The sequence below is a fragment of the Xenopus laevis genome, chromosome 1S (assembly GCF_017654675.1).
Source record: "Xenopus laevis strain J_2021 chromosome 1S, Xenopus_laevis_v10.1, whole genome shotgun sequence".
NCBI lineage: Eukaryota > Metazoa > Chordata > Amphibia > Anura > Pipidae > Xenopus > Xenopus laevis.
This window is the reverse complement of record NC_054372.1, coordinates 106,527,414-106,541,982: the sequence shown is the minus strand read 5'-3', so window position 1 is coordinate 106,541,982 and position 14,569 is coordinate 106,527,414. Positions and strand designations below refer to the sequence as shown.

At 40.4% G+C, this 14,569-nt stretch overlaps 1 protein-coding gene across 1 annotated transcript; it reads right to left on the bottom strand.

Moving 5' to 3' along the window:
• Positions 1-4,025: 4,025 nt before the first annotated feature.
• Positions 4,026-7,213, bottom strand: LOC121398948 (flocculation protein FLO11-like). Its single transcript, XM_041578592.1, has 2 exons — positions 6,046-7,213; positions 4,026-5,205 (listed from the first exon to the last, which is right to left on the bottom strand). The coding sequence occupies exons 1-2, from the start codon at positions 7,211-7,213 to the stop codon at positions 4,610-4,612; spliced, it is 1,764 nt and encodes a 587-aa protein (XP_041434526.1). The 3' UTR covers positions 4,026-4,609.
• Positions 7,214-14,569: the final 7,356 nt, after the last annotated feature.

Here is a 14,569-nt window from a genome sequence, read left to right as displayed (position 1 = left end):
ATATTAGATCTAAAGAGTAAACCAGTGCCTCACAATAATCAAGTTCAAGATGGAATATTTGTCAAGGATAAGGAAGGCCTTGCTTCCAGGAGATTGGTTGTGCAGTGTAGACATTCAAGACACAAATTATCATATTCCTATCCATCCTCACCACCACAGGTTCTTGAGGTCTGCAATAGACAGAGAATACTTTTAATTCACTGCTTTTCCATTTGGTCTCTCAACAGCCCCCAAAAGTATTGCTCAAAGTGGTAACAGCTCTGTACTTGGTGGACCTCTTGTTGGTGGCTTTGTAAATTGAAAGACTCACTTAGGACTAAAGACTGCTAATTCTTCAACTAGAAGATAGTGGTTAGTGCGCCCATTATTTTAAGTTACCTGGTTCCTACTCAGCTCATATCTTGTCTGGGGGCACAGCTGGATTTGAGGAAAGTGAGAGTGTCCCTGTCTATGTAGAGACAGGAGAAGATTTGGGTCAAGTAAGGGCATGTCTTCGGGCAACTCAGATCACAGCATGAAAGTTCATGTCGCTGCCGGGGGTCAATGTTGACTATAGGATTGGTAGCCGGGTCTCAATGGCATATGAGGGTCCCTCAAATATCTTTCCTCACAGTGGGATGGTTGCGCTCTAAATCAGATAATTGTAGTGGAACAAGAGGTGAAAGAGGAATTAGTCTGGTGGCTTTCAACAGGAAGACTAAGCAAAGGTACAGAATTATTCCCAACAGACATCTCAGAATTAGGATGGGGAACCATCCAAGACGGGCAAGTAGCTCAAGGCAGGTGACAAAATCCATCTTGTAATTTGACATCAAATATCATAGATAAGAGCAATTTATCAAGAAAGATTAAGAGGAAAGAATGTGATGTTTCAGTCAGACAATACTACAGCATTAGTTTATTTAAGAAAGTGGGGAGGCACAAAAAGCATGACAATTACGAAAGAAGTAAGTCTGTTGTTCCAGTGTGCAGAAGACAACATCACAGCAATTCATATGCCAGGTTGTTAGAACAGGTCGAGCACATTGTAAAAAAATGGTGTCATCCAACCATAGATCCCATGGCATCAATGAGGAACACCAAGTGTCACTGTTTTTTATCAAGAAGAAAGGAAAGTGGACTAAAGGCAAATGATGCCTTTTGTGCAGATATGTGATTTTTACCTAGGGTACGTAGTTCCCCCAGTTTCCCTGATCCCTGAAGAAGGTAGGTGAGTTTCACGCCCTAGCATTCAAGACTGAAAGTTTTCTTCCAGGATAGAGTGGTGGTCAGGTTTGCCCTGAATTTCAAACCCAAGGTGTTATCTTCTTTTCATGAGAATGATGATTTCATGGCAAATCCCTCATCAGAAGAGGAATCCAAGTTACAAGTCTTAGATCTGGACAGGTGTCTAAGGTCGTATGTTCAGGCTGCAAGTGAATCCAGGAACTGATTTGTCATTCCGGGAGGAATCATCATTAAGAAAGCTTATCTTCCACAGAGGATTAGGGCACACTCTGCCAGGGGCATTTCTTCTTCCTGGGAATTGTAGATGTGCATTCATATAGAGGTGTTATGTAGAGTAGTTTCTTGATCATCATAGCATACATTCATTTCTCATTACAAGTTGGCTGTGGCTTCTGAGGTTGCAGTTTGGAAGAAGAGTTCTACAGTCATATAGTTACATAGTTACATCAAGTTCAACCCCTCCAAATGAAAACCAAGCATCCATACACACTCCCCTCCCTACTTCCACATAAAGTATGTATATATATATATATATATATATATATATATATATATATATATATATATATATATATACCCATATCTATACTAACTATAGAGTTTAGTATCATAATAGCCTTTGATATTATGTCTATCCAAGAAATCACCCAGGCCACTCTTAAAGGCATTAACTGAATCAACCATGACAACATCACCCGGCAGTGCATTCCACAAGCTCACTGACCTCACTGTAAAGAACCACCTACATTGCTTCATTGCTTCAAATGAAAGTTATTTTCTTCTAGTCTGAAGGGGTGGCCTCTAGTACGGTTATCCACTTTATGGGTAAAAAGGTCCCCTGCTATAGTCTATAATGTCCTCTAAGTGTAATCATATCCCCTCACAAGCGCCTTTTTTCCAGAGAAAACAACCCCAACCTTGACAGTCTGCCCTCATAATTTAAGTCTTCCATCCCTCTAACCAATTTAGTTGCACGTCTCCAGCTCATTAATATCCCTCTTAAGGACTGGAGTCCAAAACTGCACTGCATACTCCAGATTAGGCTTTACCAGGGACCTATAAAGAGGCATAATTATGTTTTCATCCCTTGAGTTAATGCCCTTTTTTATGCAAGACAGAACTTTATTTGCTTTAGTAGCCACAGAATGACACTACCCAGAATTAGACAACTTGTTATCTATAAAAACCTCAAGATCCTTCTCATTTAAGGAACTCCCAACACACTGCCATTTAGTGCATAACTTGCATTTATATTATTTTTGCCAAAGTGCATAACCTTGCATTTATCAACATTGAACCTCATTTTCCAGTTTGCTGCCCAGTTTCCCAACTTAGACAAATCACTCTGCAAACTGGCAGCATCCTGCATGGAACCTATAGTTCTGCACAATTTAGTATCATCTGCAAAAATAGAAACAGTACTTTCAATGCCCACCTCCAGGTCATCAATAAACAAGTTGAAAAGCAAGGAACCTGGTAAAGAGACCTGTGGCACTCCAATTAAAACAATGGTCCAATTAGACAATGTTCAAATTACAACCACTCTTTGTAGTCTATCTTTTAGCCAGTTCTCTATCTAGGTACAAATACTATGTTCCAGGCCAACATTTCTTAATTTAACCAGTAACTTTCTGTGTGGCATGTATCAAATGCTTTAGCAAAGTCTATGGGGCAAATTTACTAAGCGTCGAAAAGTCGCCAGCGACGGTATCACAGGCAACACTTCGCCAGGTGAAAAAATTCAGACAATGCAAATTCATTAACATGCGAAGTTGCCTCCAGGGCACCGAACGCTGGCAAAGTTGCGCTAGCGTTAATTTGGCAAGCAGACCAAAGTTGCGCTAGCTTTGGCTAATTTGCAAATGGCAGGAAGTTAAAGTTCAATGGACGTATATGTTGCAGCAAATACATTACATTACACAAGCCCAGGGAAGCTTAATATAAGAAAATAGAGTTTGTTATAATGCCCTACACATCAGCACAGTGTATAGGTAATGTGCCATATGTTAGGAAATGTAGGAGGAAGCCGGTTACCCCAAAAATAATTTATGCTCTTTTGCAGCCTATCACCCTGAAAAAGCCAGCGTTTTTTGGGAAAAAAACCACAGAGGTAAGCAGTTTGGATCACTTGTTCCAGATCTGCATACATATGACACTGTCCACTGGCTCAGACCTTCAATCTTGCTAGCACTCATTATCCCAATTACAGATCAAAACAGGAATAAAAAAATTTGAGTTTAGAACAAACTTTTGACCTAGTTTGAACCTCCTTTAGTTTCAAACTTCGGTGTTTGCAACTCCTCTTACAAATCCCCCACTAACTCCTGTGTTTGTAACTCCACTTCTTTTATATCTTAATAATTTTGTGTCACATTTCTCAACTGGTTATTGGTGTTTTCTTTTTCCTACCCTAGGTAGCTTGGGCTCTTCCCATGGTGCTTACATGGTGCTGCCAAAGTTAAAAGGACTGTGAGGAGGCATGCCTGCTTAATGTGTGATGACTTAACAGTTAACTAATGTAACCCATAGCGTAAATAACAACACTGAAACAAAACTTCCTTTTAGTGGGTTAGGGTCGGCCACAGCTTTTATTTAAACAGATTCTTATTCATACCGTACACAGAAAAAACTTGCCATTAATTTACCAACCATTAATTTCCAAATGCCAGCCACCGCAGCCGCGGTGGGCATGTAGGTCATTCCAAATACCGTCTGGATAACCAATGGCAAGGACACTTTTACCCCGCTGTGACAAGGAAATACAAAAACTGAAAATAAACCATTTGTTGTGGTTATTATTTTTTTTTTTTTTTTTTTTTATTACACAAACATACAAAACTTGCAGAAAAAACAACAGACTGTAGTAAAGGACGGGAGGGTGGGTGGGCAACTCCACCAGCGCTCCAGGATCCTGAGGGAAGAGGAAGCAGGTAAGGCACTCCTTGCTGTATATATATCTGCCCTCCCCTTCTGCTCCCACCAATAGTATTCTAGCCTAAACCCCCAATCACCAATCCCCTGGCCTGCCATCCCTCCTCCCAGTCATTGGCACCCTCGCTACACCCTTTGGTGCCCTCCAGACTGTGAGGAGGCATGCCTGCTTAATGTGTGATGACTTAACAGTTAACTAATGTAACCCATAGCGTAAATAACAACACTGAAACAAAACTTCCTTTTAGTGGGTTAGGGTCGGCCACAGCTTTTATTTAAACAGATTCTTATTCATACCGTACACAGAAAAAACTTGCCATTAATTTACCAACCATTAATTTCCAAATGCCAGCCACCGCAGCCGCGGTGGGCATGTAGGTCATTCCAAATACCGTCTGGATAACCAATGGCAAGGACACTTTTACCCCGCCACGGAGGAGTACCTGTACACCTACACGGGACTCCGACCCCCACCCAAACGCACAAGAGCAGCACCAATACCATCCTGTAAACCAGCAAGAAAAATGTCAAGGCCGATATCATTCAAGTGGACGCCATCTCGTAACATGAGGCCCTGATCAATACCTTCCAATAGTCTATGGCGAACTACAATACCCCCCCTGTCGCGAACAAAGCGGGAAATCCGGGAATTAAGAAGGCGCCGGGCTCTCTCAATAGCACCCGGGTCTCTCGCCCCCCTCCAGCAGAGCCGGGGAACGATTTCCGACCAAACTAAGACCATATCCGAGAAAAATGCGTTAAACCTGCCCACATCAGACCTGATGAGGGACAACAGCTCCGCTACCCGTACCCTGCCTAGATCGTTGCCGCCGGCGTGAATGACCAATATGACCGGGGGCGGTGTAACCCTGCTGATTGCCACTACTTCTGGTAAGATCTGCAACCACCGCAAACCGCCAATGCCACGCCATTGAAACTGTACCCCTGTAAAACCCAAAGTGTCTCCTCCTGGACGAAATGCCGCTCTCTGTTCAGCCCGCCGAATATAGGAATGGCCCACCATCCAAACCGTCGCACGCAGATGCCCTGAAAGAAATTAAAACGTCAGTAAATCAGGCCGTACGTAGGTTGTAAAACACGCTGATTTCCATCGACCAAGTTTCTTAATGTGTTCATCCTTGAGGCCACAAAGACTCGCTTCCGTTGCCGCACCTATGCGGAACGAGTGAGTTCCAAATTCGTTAGGATTGAAACCAAGCTGACACAAGCAACGCTTAAACATGGCCGCAAACTGAAAGCGGGTCAACGGGGAACCATCAAGGTGTGAAAGAAAACGGTCTCCCAGAGATCTAATCGATGAAAACTGAGACACCAGGGCACATGGACAGGCAGGGCCCGCAATCGCCGTTAATGGGATCCAGCACCCTTTACCCAAAACATCAGTCTTAGAGCGCCGGATGCACAAAAGAATGGAAGAGGAATTACCGAGCACATCACCGGATAACAGGCCTCCCGCTTTTGATTTGCTTTGCGGAACCAGTTCACTAACTCGCAATGCTGCGAAGAAAGCTAAAGCAAAAGCGGTTCTGAAAAGAGCTACTTCATAACTGGATATACAGACGTTGGGTAATATAGCTAACAGCCTGCACAGTAGTGCAAACGAGACTGGACGTCTGGAGTCCTTCTTAACAGAATTCCGGGCCCAACCTTTCATGGCTTGCAATATGGGAAAACGTTTCGTAACATCCTCAACCCCCATTAGCTTGAACAAAAATGCCAAACCCGTCAATCGCTTTTTAACAACTGCAACTGAATGGCCACTCCCTCGAAGTAGCAAAAGGTAATCCACAGCCACCTGAAAACAGGTATCGGGTGCCCAGGAGGTGTTAACCGGGAACAAGGAGAACCACTCCGCCCAAGCCTTACCATGCGCCGCCCAAGTGGCTGGAGCCACCGAAGTTCGGACCATGTTCATAAGCTGCGCTCCACTATCTCCCATAAGGTTGTTGGGCACTCCTGTCCGCGGGACTCCGCCTCTGGGACTAAATCCCGGAATTTCTGCCACCGATCTTGAAGGCAAGGGTGTAGCAGCATCCCGACTCCGCTGAAGAGAGGTGGTGTCATCCCGGCACGAGCTGTGAAACCGGTTGGAACCCTGATGTGTTCTGCGACGCTTGCTCCCCTGTCGATCCTCTGAACTCCCTCTTGAGGAAGAGGAGGGGGAGTATGGCCTCGGAGACACCCATGCGGAAGAACAGGAGGGTACTGGGGATTGGACCCGTGAACCTCGCCTACCCCTGGTATCCCTAGGGGGTCGTTCGCCTCTGTTCCTATGACCACTAGTGGGGCTAGTGCGAATACGCGTGTCAGCCCCCCGAGATGCCGAGCCACGGCCAGCTAGGGTAGCATGTGAAAGAGGGGTGCTGTGAGTGGTGGGTAAAGCGGCAGCATGGTGGAAAGCCTGCATAGCTGTAGGAAACCCCCCAACCCCAGAGTTATTGCTGCCTGACATATGGGCGGGGGAACTGTCCGCAGAGGAACAAACTGGGGCCACCTGCTGCTGTGTTACGGCTGTATGCCGTGTACTGCGTGCCCCAGGGTGCTGGGTTACTGAAGGGGCAGGAGCAGTCTGCGCAGAGCGCAGCCTGCGAGCATTTTGTGGAGGGGAGCTACGGGAAACTAGCATAGGTGAAGGAGGCAGCCGCACTGTTTGAACAGAAGTGGCAGCGGGAGGGGAAGCGCGAACTGCTGCGCGCGCAGCAGCCCGCGCTCTAGTGACTGGGGGCCTAACATGCGTGGTGACAGGAGGAAGCGCTCCTGTCACCGTGCTACCCGCTGGAATCCTAGAAGCGGCAACGGCGGGCGCCTTACGAGGCGCACCCTTGGATTTACTCCTGGGGGGACTTGGACTGAGTCGGGAGGGGGGGCGGGAACGACGAGCGGGACCCGCAGCAGTGTTCCGCGCAGCAATCCTGCTGCGACCTGACACCGCTGCAGCTGGAGAGGGGATCAGCTCAGCTAAAAGCTGATCCACCCAGCCTGTCCCTTGCTGCCTTACTCTCTCCCTCACCTGGGCCTCTAAGGAATCGGCCATCGTGGAGAACTGGACACACTGAGGACTGCAACTCCACCAGCGCTCCAGGATCCTGAGGGAAGAGGAAGCAGGTAAGGCACTCCTTGCTGTATATATATCTGCCCTCCCCTTCTGCTCCCACCAATAGTATTCTAGCCTAAACCCCCAATCACCAATCCCCTGGCCTGCCATCCCTCCTCCCAGTCATTGGCACCCTCGCTACACCCTTTGGTGCCCTCCAGGAAAATTACTTCATACTTACCAGGATTTTACTTTTCTGCCCACTATCCATTTCAGCAAGTTGGCCCTCCCATACAAAATTAGGATGCAGCTAGTTAGAGGGCTTTTAATGTTTAGGTCCTTCTGATGGGGTATGGGGAGGGGTAACCCGTGCATAAAATAAAGCTAATTATGATGTAATTTTCCATTTTCTAACCTAGATGCTCCTGATGACGCCATCTCGAACAGTGAAACGCATAGGGCGGTGTAGGTGGACGGTGGGGGACATCTCCCATCCAGTCCCAACGTAGCTAGGTAGAATTTGGTATTTGTGGGAATATCAGACTTGAGAAGGGTGGGGGCTAATATACAATACCAGCACTTTACCGAATGGAATGAGCCTTACTGATAGCGATTTATATTTTACACAATTAACCCATCACCTCCACCTACGGTGTCATTTTTAAATAATTGTGTTTTTAAGGGAATTTTCCTGCACTGCATTATTGTAATGCAGTGAGTCGTGTGTTTTGCATATTGTTGTGTATGGGCATGGCCCAAGCTATTTGTAGCTTTTACTCATATTAATTAAAGGTTAAGTTTTAACTTTACTGGTGGCCAGCAGTCAAGTTACCATCACCTGAACGGGTTGGCATTGGAGCAAAGGACTATAACTTAGTTCTTTATGGGTCCAAGTCCATAGCTCGTTTTTTTCTCGTGTAACCTAGATGCTCCTAAAAACCACAAAACCCCACACTTGGATAAGGCGAGATTTGCCTAAACATGACAAAATTTCATGGTAACATAGTGAAGTTGTATTGAAAAAAGTCCTTCAAGTTCTTAACCCCTCCAAACAAACATAAATACACACACTGTGACCTAGCTATATACTCACATATATACAGTAAACTATCAATACCAATATCTATGCTAACTGGAGATTGTATGATTTCAATAGCTATGGATATTATGTTTGTTTGTTATTCAAGCCACTTCTTAATGCATTAAGAAAATCTGCCACAACAGATTCACAGAATCACCTAGCAAGGCATTCCACAACATTACTGCCCTCACCGTAAAGAACTACCTATAGTACATTGCTTAATTTAAGACTTCAGTTCCTCTAAACTAAAGGGGCCTGTGGTGCAGTGATCTTTTCTATGGAAAAGGTTCCCCCCAATATCCATCTATAATTCCTTCTTAATGTACTTATAAAGACTAATTATGTCTCCTTGATTTCACATTCATCAGTGATCACTCCATGGTAAATCATTTGGATTATGTTCACATTACTTTCAGATTACTTAGGAGTTAGGGGTATAATATATTTACTGTGCTGTAAACAAAATGTCTGAATCAAGAAAAACATACTGTATGAGTATGCAGTTTTATTTAAAGGTATTTAAGGGCAATGCGTTTTGTTATTCTCTCTCTTTGCTGGCACACCTTTTGATAAGGTCAAATGCTTTGCTATGGAAAATGTTTTACACTCTTTATTGTATTATTTTAAAAATATAACATTAAATTACCAATTGGTACCTCAGCTAGTACAAATAAGATGAAAAATACAAGAACAAAAAATATATGTCACAATATACATCCTACAGTGTTACATTGGAGGTGGATATTTATGAGTAAAATTGATTCAGATGCCTAAAAATCATACACATTACGCTATTTAATAAACTTAGCACTTAAAGGAATAGTAACACCAAAAAAATCAAAGTGTTTAAAAGAATGACAGGAATGAAAATGTAATGTACTTTAAACTATAGTTTATATAAACAAGCTGCTGTGTTACCATGGGGGCAGCCATTTATGCACAGGATACACAGTAGATAACAGATAATGTCTGAAGAATCCCATTGTATACTAGAGTTCGAATCTGTTATCTGTTGTGTTTACTGTGCCTTTTCTCCTTTTTTCCAGCTTGAATGGCTTCCCCCATCGCTACACAGCAGCTTGTTTATATAAACTATTGTAGTCTTTCTAAAGCAAATGCACTAGTTTAAGCAGTGCAGGGAAACAGTACATTACATGGTCATTCCTTTAAAACAATTACATTTTTGGTGTTACTAATCCTTTAAGAATTCACGTTGAAATATTTTACTATATAGTATATCCTTAGAAACTATATTCAACATTCAGTGCTCCATCTGCTCCATCATTTTATCAATGATAAAAGGTATGATAGGCTTGAATGATAAAAGATATGATATGCTTGAACAGATGTACCCAAGATACAATTAGATTAAGATGTTCTGCATAGTGGGCTTCAAATTAGAGTTTTAGAAAAAGTGACCATCCACCTCCATCCAGCAATGTGTATATGGGCAAAAAAGAAGTACCCAAGAGATATCAACCAATGACCTTTCTCAAACCTGTTTTTATCATAATAAGGCTGACTGAACTCAAAACAGTTGCACATTGACTTTCACGCTGCAAACCAAAATAACATGACATCCGTTGAATTGCAAATTGGTTCTCAATTCATTGCATCAACTCCATCTGCAATATTTCAAATGTGCGATTGGCATCACAGCATTACAAATTAAATCATATCAACAAAATGATTGATGGTTTGATGCGGACTCCTATCATGTGAACAAAAACAATGTTTGAATATATGCTCAATTTTAGTTATATACTGTGGCTGATATGAGCATACAAATCTCCACAGAGGTATATGAATACACTATAGGAATTTATCATTTTCAGACCTCTTTATCTCTATGGATTGCATATATGTATTTATATATGTATTATTATTTATAATTTATTATTATTATTATTATTATATTCTTTATTATTTTTCTATTTTCAGTAGACCACTAAAACTTGATTGGCCATGGTCAAATCCGTGACTGCGATATCTGCTATCCAACACAATTTTAAATATGCTTTGGATATATTTTAAATGAGTTCTAGCATGCTACAGTTTTTAATAACATGTATACTGACATATATTTCATGTATTTCATATGCAATACAGCACTTTTCAATGGTATCATAAAGAAAACACAGATAATATAAAAGAACATTGTTTGCCTTGCATTTGCAAAGTTGTAAAGTCTAAAATAATTTGCAAACTCTTATAATCAGCTATTACACCTTTAAATTCAACTTGCATGCTTTGCCTTTAAAAACTTATCACTGCCATTGTTTGGTTTGATTTATGTTACAACAACAGGTGTGAAAAATGCTGATAAGCCCACACCAAAATCTCCCAGATGGCCATGCTATCAATTTTGCAAAGTGAGTTTGATTAATTGTTTTTTATGGCAAGGGTCTAGTTCTTGTTTTCTTCACAATGTTACAATTTATTCATAAAGCAAGGAGGATTTTTCTTTGCGCATATCATATACTCCCAGAAGACTAATCATAAACGAACATTGTCATGGTTTTATTTACTTGACTGATGCATTCTTACAGAGGGCTGCAGATGGCAACATCACACTTTTCTGTTGATTACTTTGATTGATTAGTCCAAATTAAAGTCAGTGCTTAGGTTCATTCAGTTGGTGTTAGTTTCAAACAGCTGCCATATCCACACAGCTGACAGATGTCGCAAGGTTTAATTCAGTTTAGTTATAACAGTCACTTATACATCCTACATTATATTTTATACTACTTTTACCGGCGATTGTTTACATCTGAATTTTGTTCTTTCTGTTGCTATGGCATGTAAAAGGATATAAAACAATTATTTTTTTAAGTTACCAATTCTTTAACATAAACAGTTATTAAAATAATCCAGTTAGATTTCTAAAGAGCCAAGGACAACAATTCCTCTAGTCAGGACCAAATATTTGTATGTTTCATAACTACTTAGCTAGCTAGCTAGAAAATGCCCTTATGAATAGCAAAAATGCCTGGTTTAGCTAAGTAAGGGTCAAAGTACAGGACACAGGGATAAAAGGAAGTAATGGAATTAATACCAGTCTCGAATAAGTTACTTTACTACCTGAGTGCTGAAAAACTTTACCACTGTCTATCTCAAACTTTACCACAGTGGATGCAGTTTCATATATAAGTTTATTTAGCAGGAATGGCATTGGGGTAAAAAAATTGCATTTTATGTCCCTTTTTGTGCTTTGTAAATTGCAGGTGCATTTGTAAATACCTGGTACAGTTTTGTATCAAATGTTGCTAGAGATGAACTTTTTTTTGAATCAATGCTAAAATTTCACCATGTTTTTTGTTTAACAAAAAAAGCAAACTTTTTTTTGCACCAGAAAAATGCTGTGCTAGATATTTAGCATGTGTTTTGTTTTGCCAACCCCCACCCCCGATACTTGTTTTTTAATGTTAGAAAAATAACACTGAGCTAGAATGTTACCATGTATTTTTTTTAGCCAAATTGATGGAAACCCACCTCACCCCTCCTCCTGCCTGCCTGTTGGGGCACCACCAAAATGAGCAGTTTAAAGCCTCTATATCTAAATCTAACCTAACTTAAGTGTAGTTAAACAATATAAAAAAACTACACATCAATATTATAATAATAAGTCACTGTTTTACAAGGCACAGTTAGCCAGAAAAATATCTTATCTAATACCTGATATCAATTAAACCTTTTCATAAATGGTAAAAGATCATGTGCATTATGCAACATTTTAGATGTTCGTTGTTTCTTCTTTTACTTCCACCTGTTTTCTGTGCTATTACTGTGCTATATCACAGAGATAAGCTCAAGATATCAAAGAGCACATTCCTAAGCAACTAAAAAGTAGGAAACCTTTCTTATAAAGATAAAAAAACATACACAGCATTGATGTGATCTAAGCGTGCAATATAAACATAGAGAAAATAAAATGCCCATTGCAAAGCGTGACAACTTTCTTAGAATTAGAATAACAATAATAATATGTTAAAAAGACATAAATATCTTGAGAATACATTGGATATTACAAACTTCCTAAATTATTATTTGGGTGGTTATCATGTTCATCTTTAAGTAAAAGAAAATGGGTTACTTCAGATGGTAGAAAGAAAAACATTTAGCAAAGAGGATGTGTAGTGAATCGAATTAAAAATAAATAAGTCATGGTGGCCAAATCATATACAGTCAAGTATAGTAAAATAATGTAAACATCCTCTGGTTCAAATAACTTAATATTTCTACTAGACAGGGTTGAAATGAGTGGTTTATAGATGATAATTCTTGTGCTTCTTCTTAAAAAAGGCACAGAGAGATCACTTAAAGGTAAGGACTGATAAACACTTTTAGTCAAAGAACCTACAGGATGAGGATTTATTGCTTCAAAATCAGATTATTTTAAAGTATTTTATGACTGGTTAGCTAAAGTGGCAGACAAGTGTGGTACAGTGAATACAGATTAGTTAGACTTTATAAAGGAATGTGACATTGTCCCATAAAACAGACCTCTGGACTGAATAAAATATAATAATAGCTAATAATGAATATTTGTAGAGTATAGGCATGTAATCACATATAGCCACAAAACATAGTTTTACAGGAGCACCTGAAAATGAAAGGTGGGGATATGCACATTCATTTGTAAGCAATTCATGAGTACATTTAATTTATGTGTTTTAAACCCCCCCCCCCAAACATATATTTTTCTCTTTGGATCAACCTGGGATTCAGTAACAAAATAAATAAATACATAAATAAAGTAAAGACAAATATTCTGTGAAGTTTGGGAGTTCTGGTCTCTCCTTTTTCGGGTGAGTCACGGCAGGGGGATTGGGGGGGTGCTTACCTTAATTTGGTTCAACCTACTTGGGTAAGGGTCCTAGGAGGTGGGATTTCAGAATGAGGCCTTCTTATGCATCCACTTGCCAGATTAGCTCAGTACAGCTGGGTGGCCAACACGACAGGTTGCCCTTCACTCCTGTGGAGTACGCAAGCATTCATGGGGAGTAATAATTGTTTAGATCAATTTTATTCAATATTCATAAATTGTCAGTTTGATTATTGTGTTAATAAAGTTCTGGCCTTTCACATCTATCCTGGAGTGTTGTGTATATTTACTTGGGGTGAACAGGGAAATGGTAAGTGGCAGCTATTCAGTGGGGGGGTTTGGATGGCTATGTGCCTTTATGGAGCCCTGGTTATGCCTTGCTTAAATGCTGCTTAACAAATATATATGTCAGTATATTCCCGTAGTAAGCAAGGAAAGGCGTTGCAAAGCAATTAGCATTTAGGTTGATAAGAAACAATATACTGTACATTCAAGTTGGTCTAGTTAGCCCAAACATCTGAGACTATTATTAGGTATAAAGAGGCCAATAAAGCATACAAAAAAAAACAATCAGAAAAGCTAAAATAAAGAATGAAAAAGGCACTGCAGCAAGAAGCAAAATGAATCCAAAATAATTCCTTACGTATGTAAATGGTAAAATATGAAGCAAGAAGGGGTGGGCCCCTAAGTATCAGAGGGAGGTCAATAAGTTGACGAGAGCAGGGGAAAAAGCTGTTCACCAGTTAACTGAAGGTTTCTCAGTTTATAGACATAACAGATAATCTAACCTGGTTTCTTAATTCTAACAATATAACATGGTGGAAGAGTGACTCATGAAGACATTCATAAAAGAATAAAACATGTGAAAGCAAACAAAGGTCCAGGACTGAGACAGTATTCATCCAGTTTAGCTCTGTGATTGCCACACCATTTTATTTAAAGTGATATTGACATGTTCCTATAAAAATAGGAACGTGTCGGTATTAGTGAAAAGAACTGCACAAGAAATATAAGCGGCTGAAAGCCTCCCAAAGCCACTTGTTCGATTGACATCAGTTGAAGCATAGCTTTTGGAGGGTGTAATAAGGGATACGATCCTGGAATACATTGACATTCACAACATTATGAGTTTGTGCCAGCATAGTTTTATACATAATAAATCATGCTAGAAAAATGTAATTGTCTTTTATGGTGAGGTGAGCAGTAACCACATGGGCTGTACAAGTTCAAAAACTGCACAGAGAATAATAGCCTTTATAAAAAAAAGAATACAAATACAAACTTCTGTTGAATATTATTACATTATTTTATACATTGCATGTGCTCTTGAAGCATAGGCATATTTATTTTTTGCCGATTTTTACCTGCTTCTCCATACTCAGGAATGTATATTTTTAATTAATTTGCTCTTTTCGAATAAAGATATTTCAAATTCATTCTATTATTCACT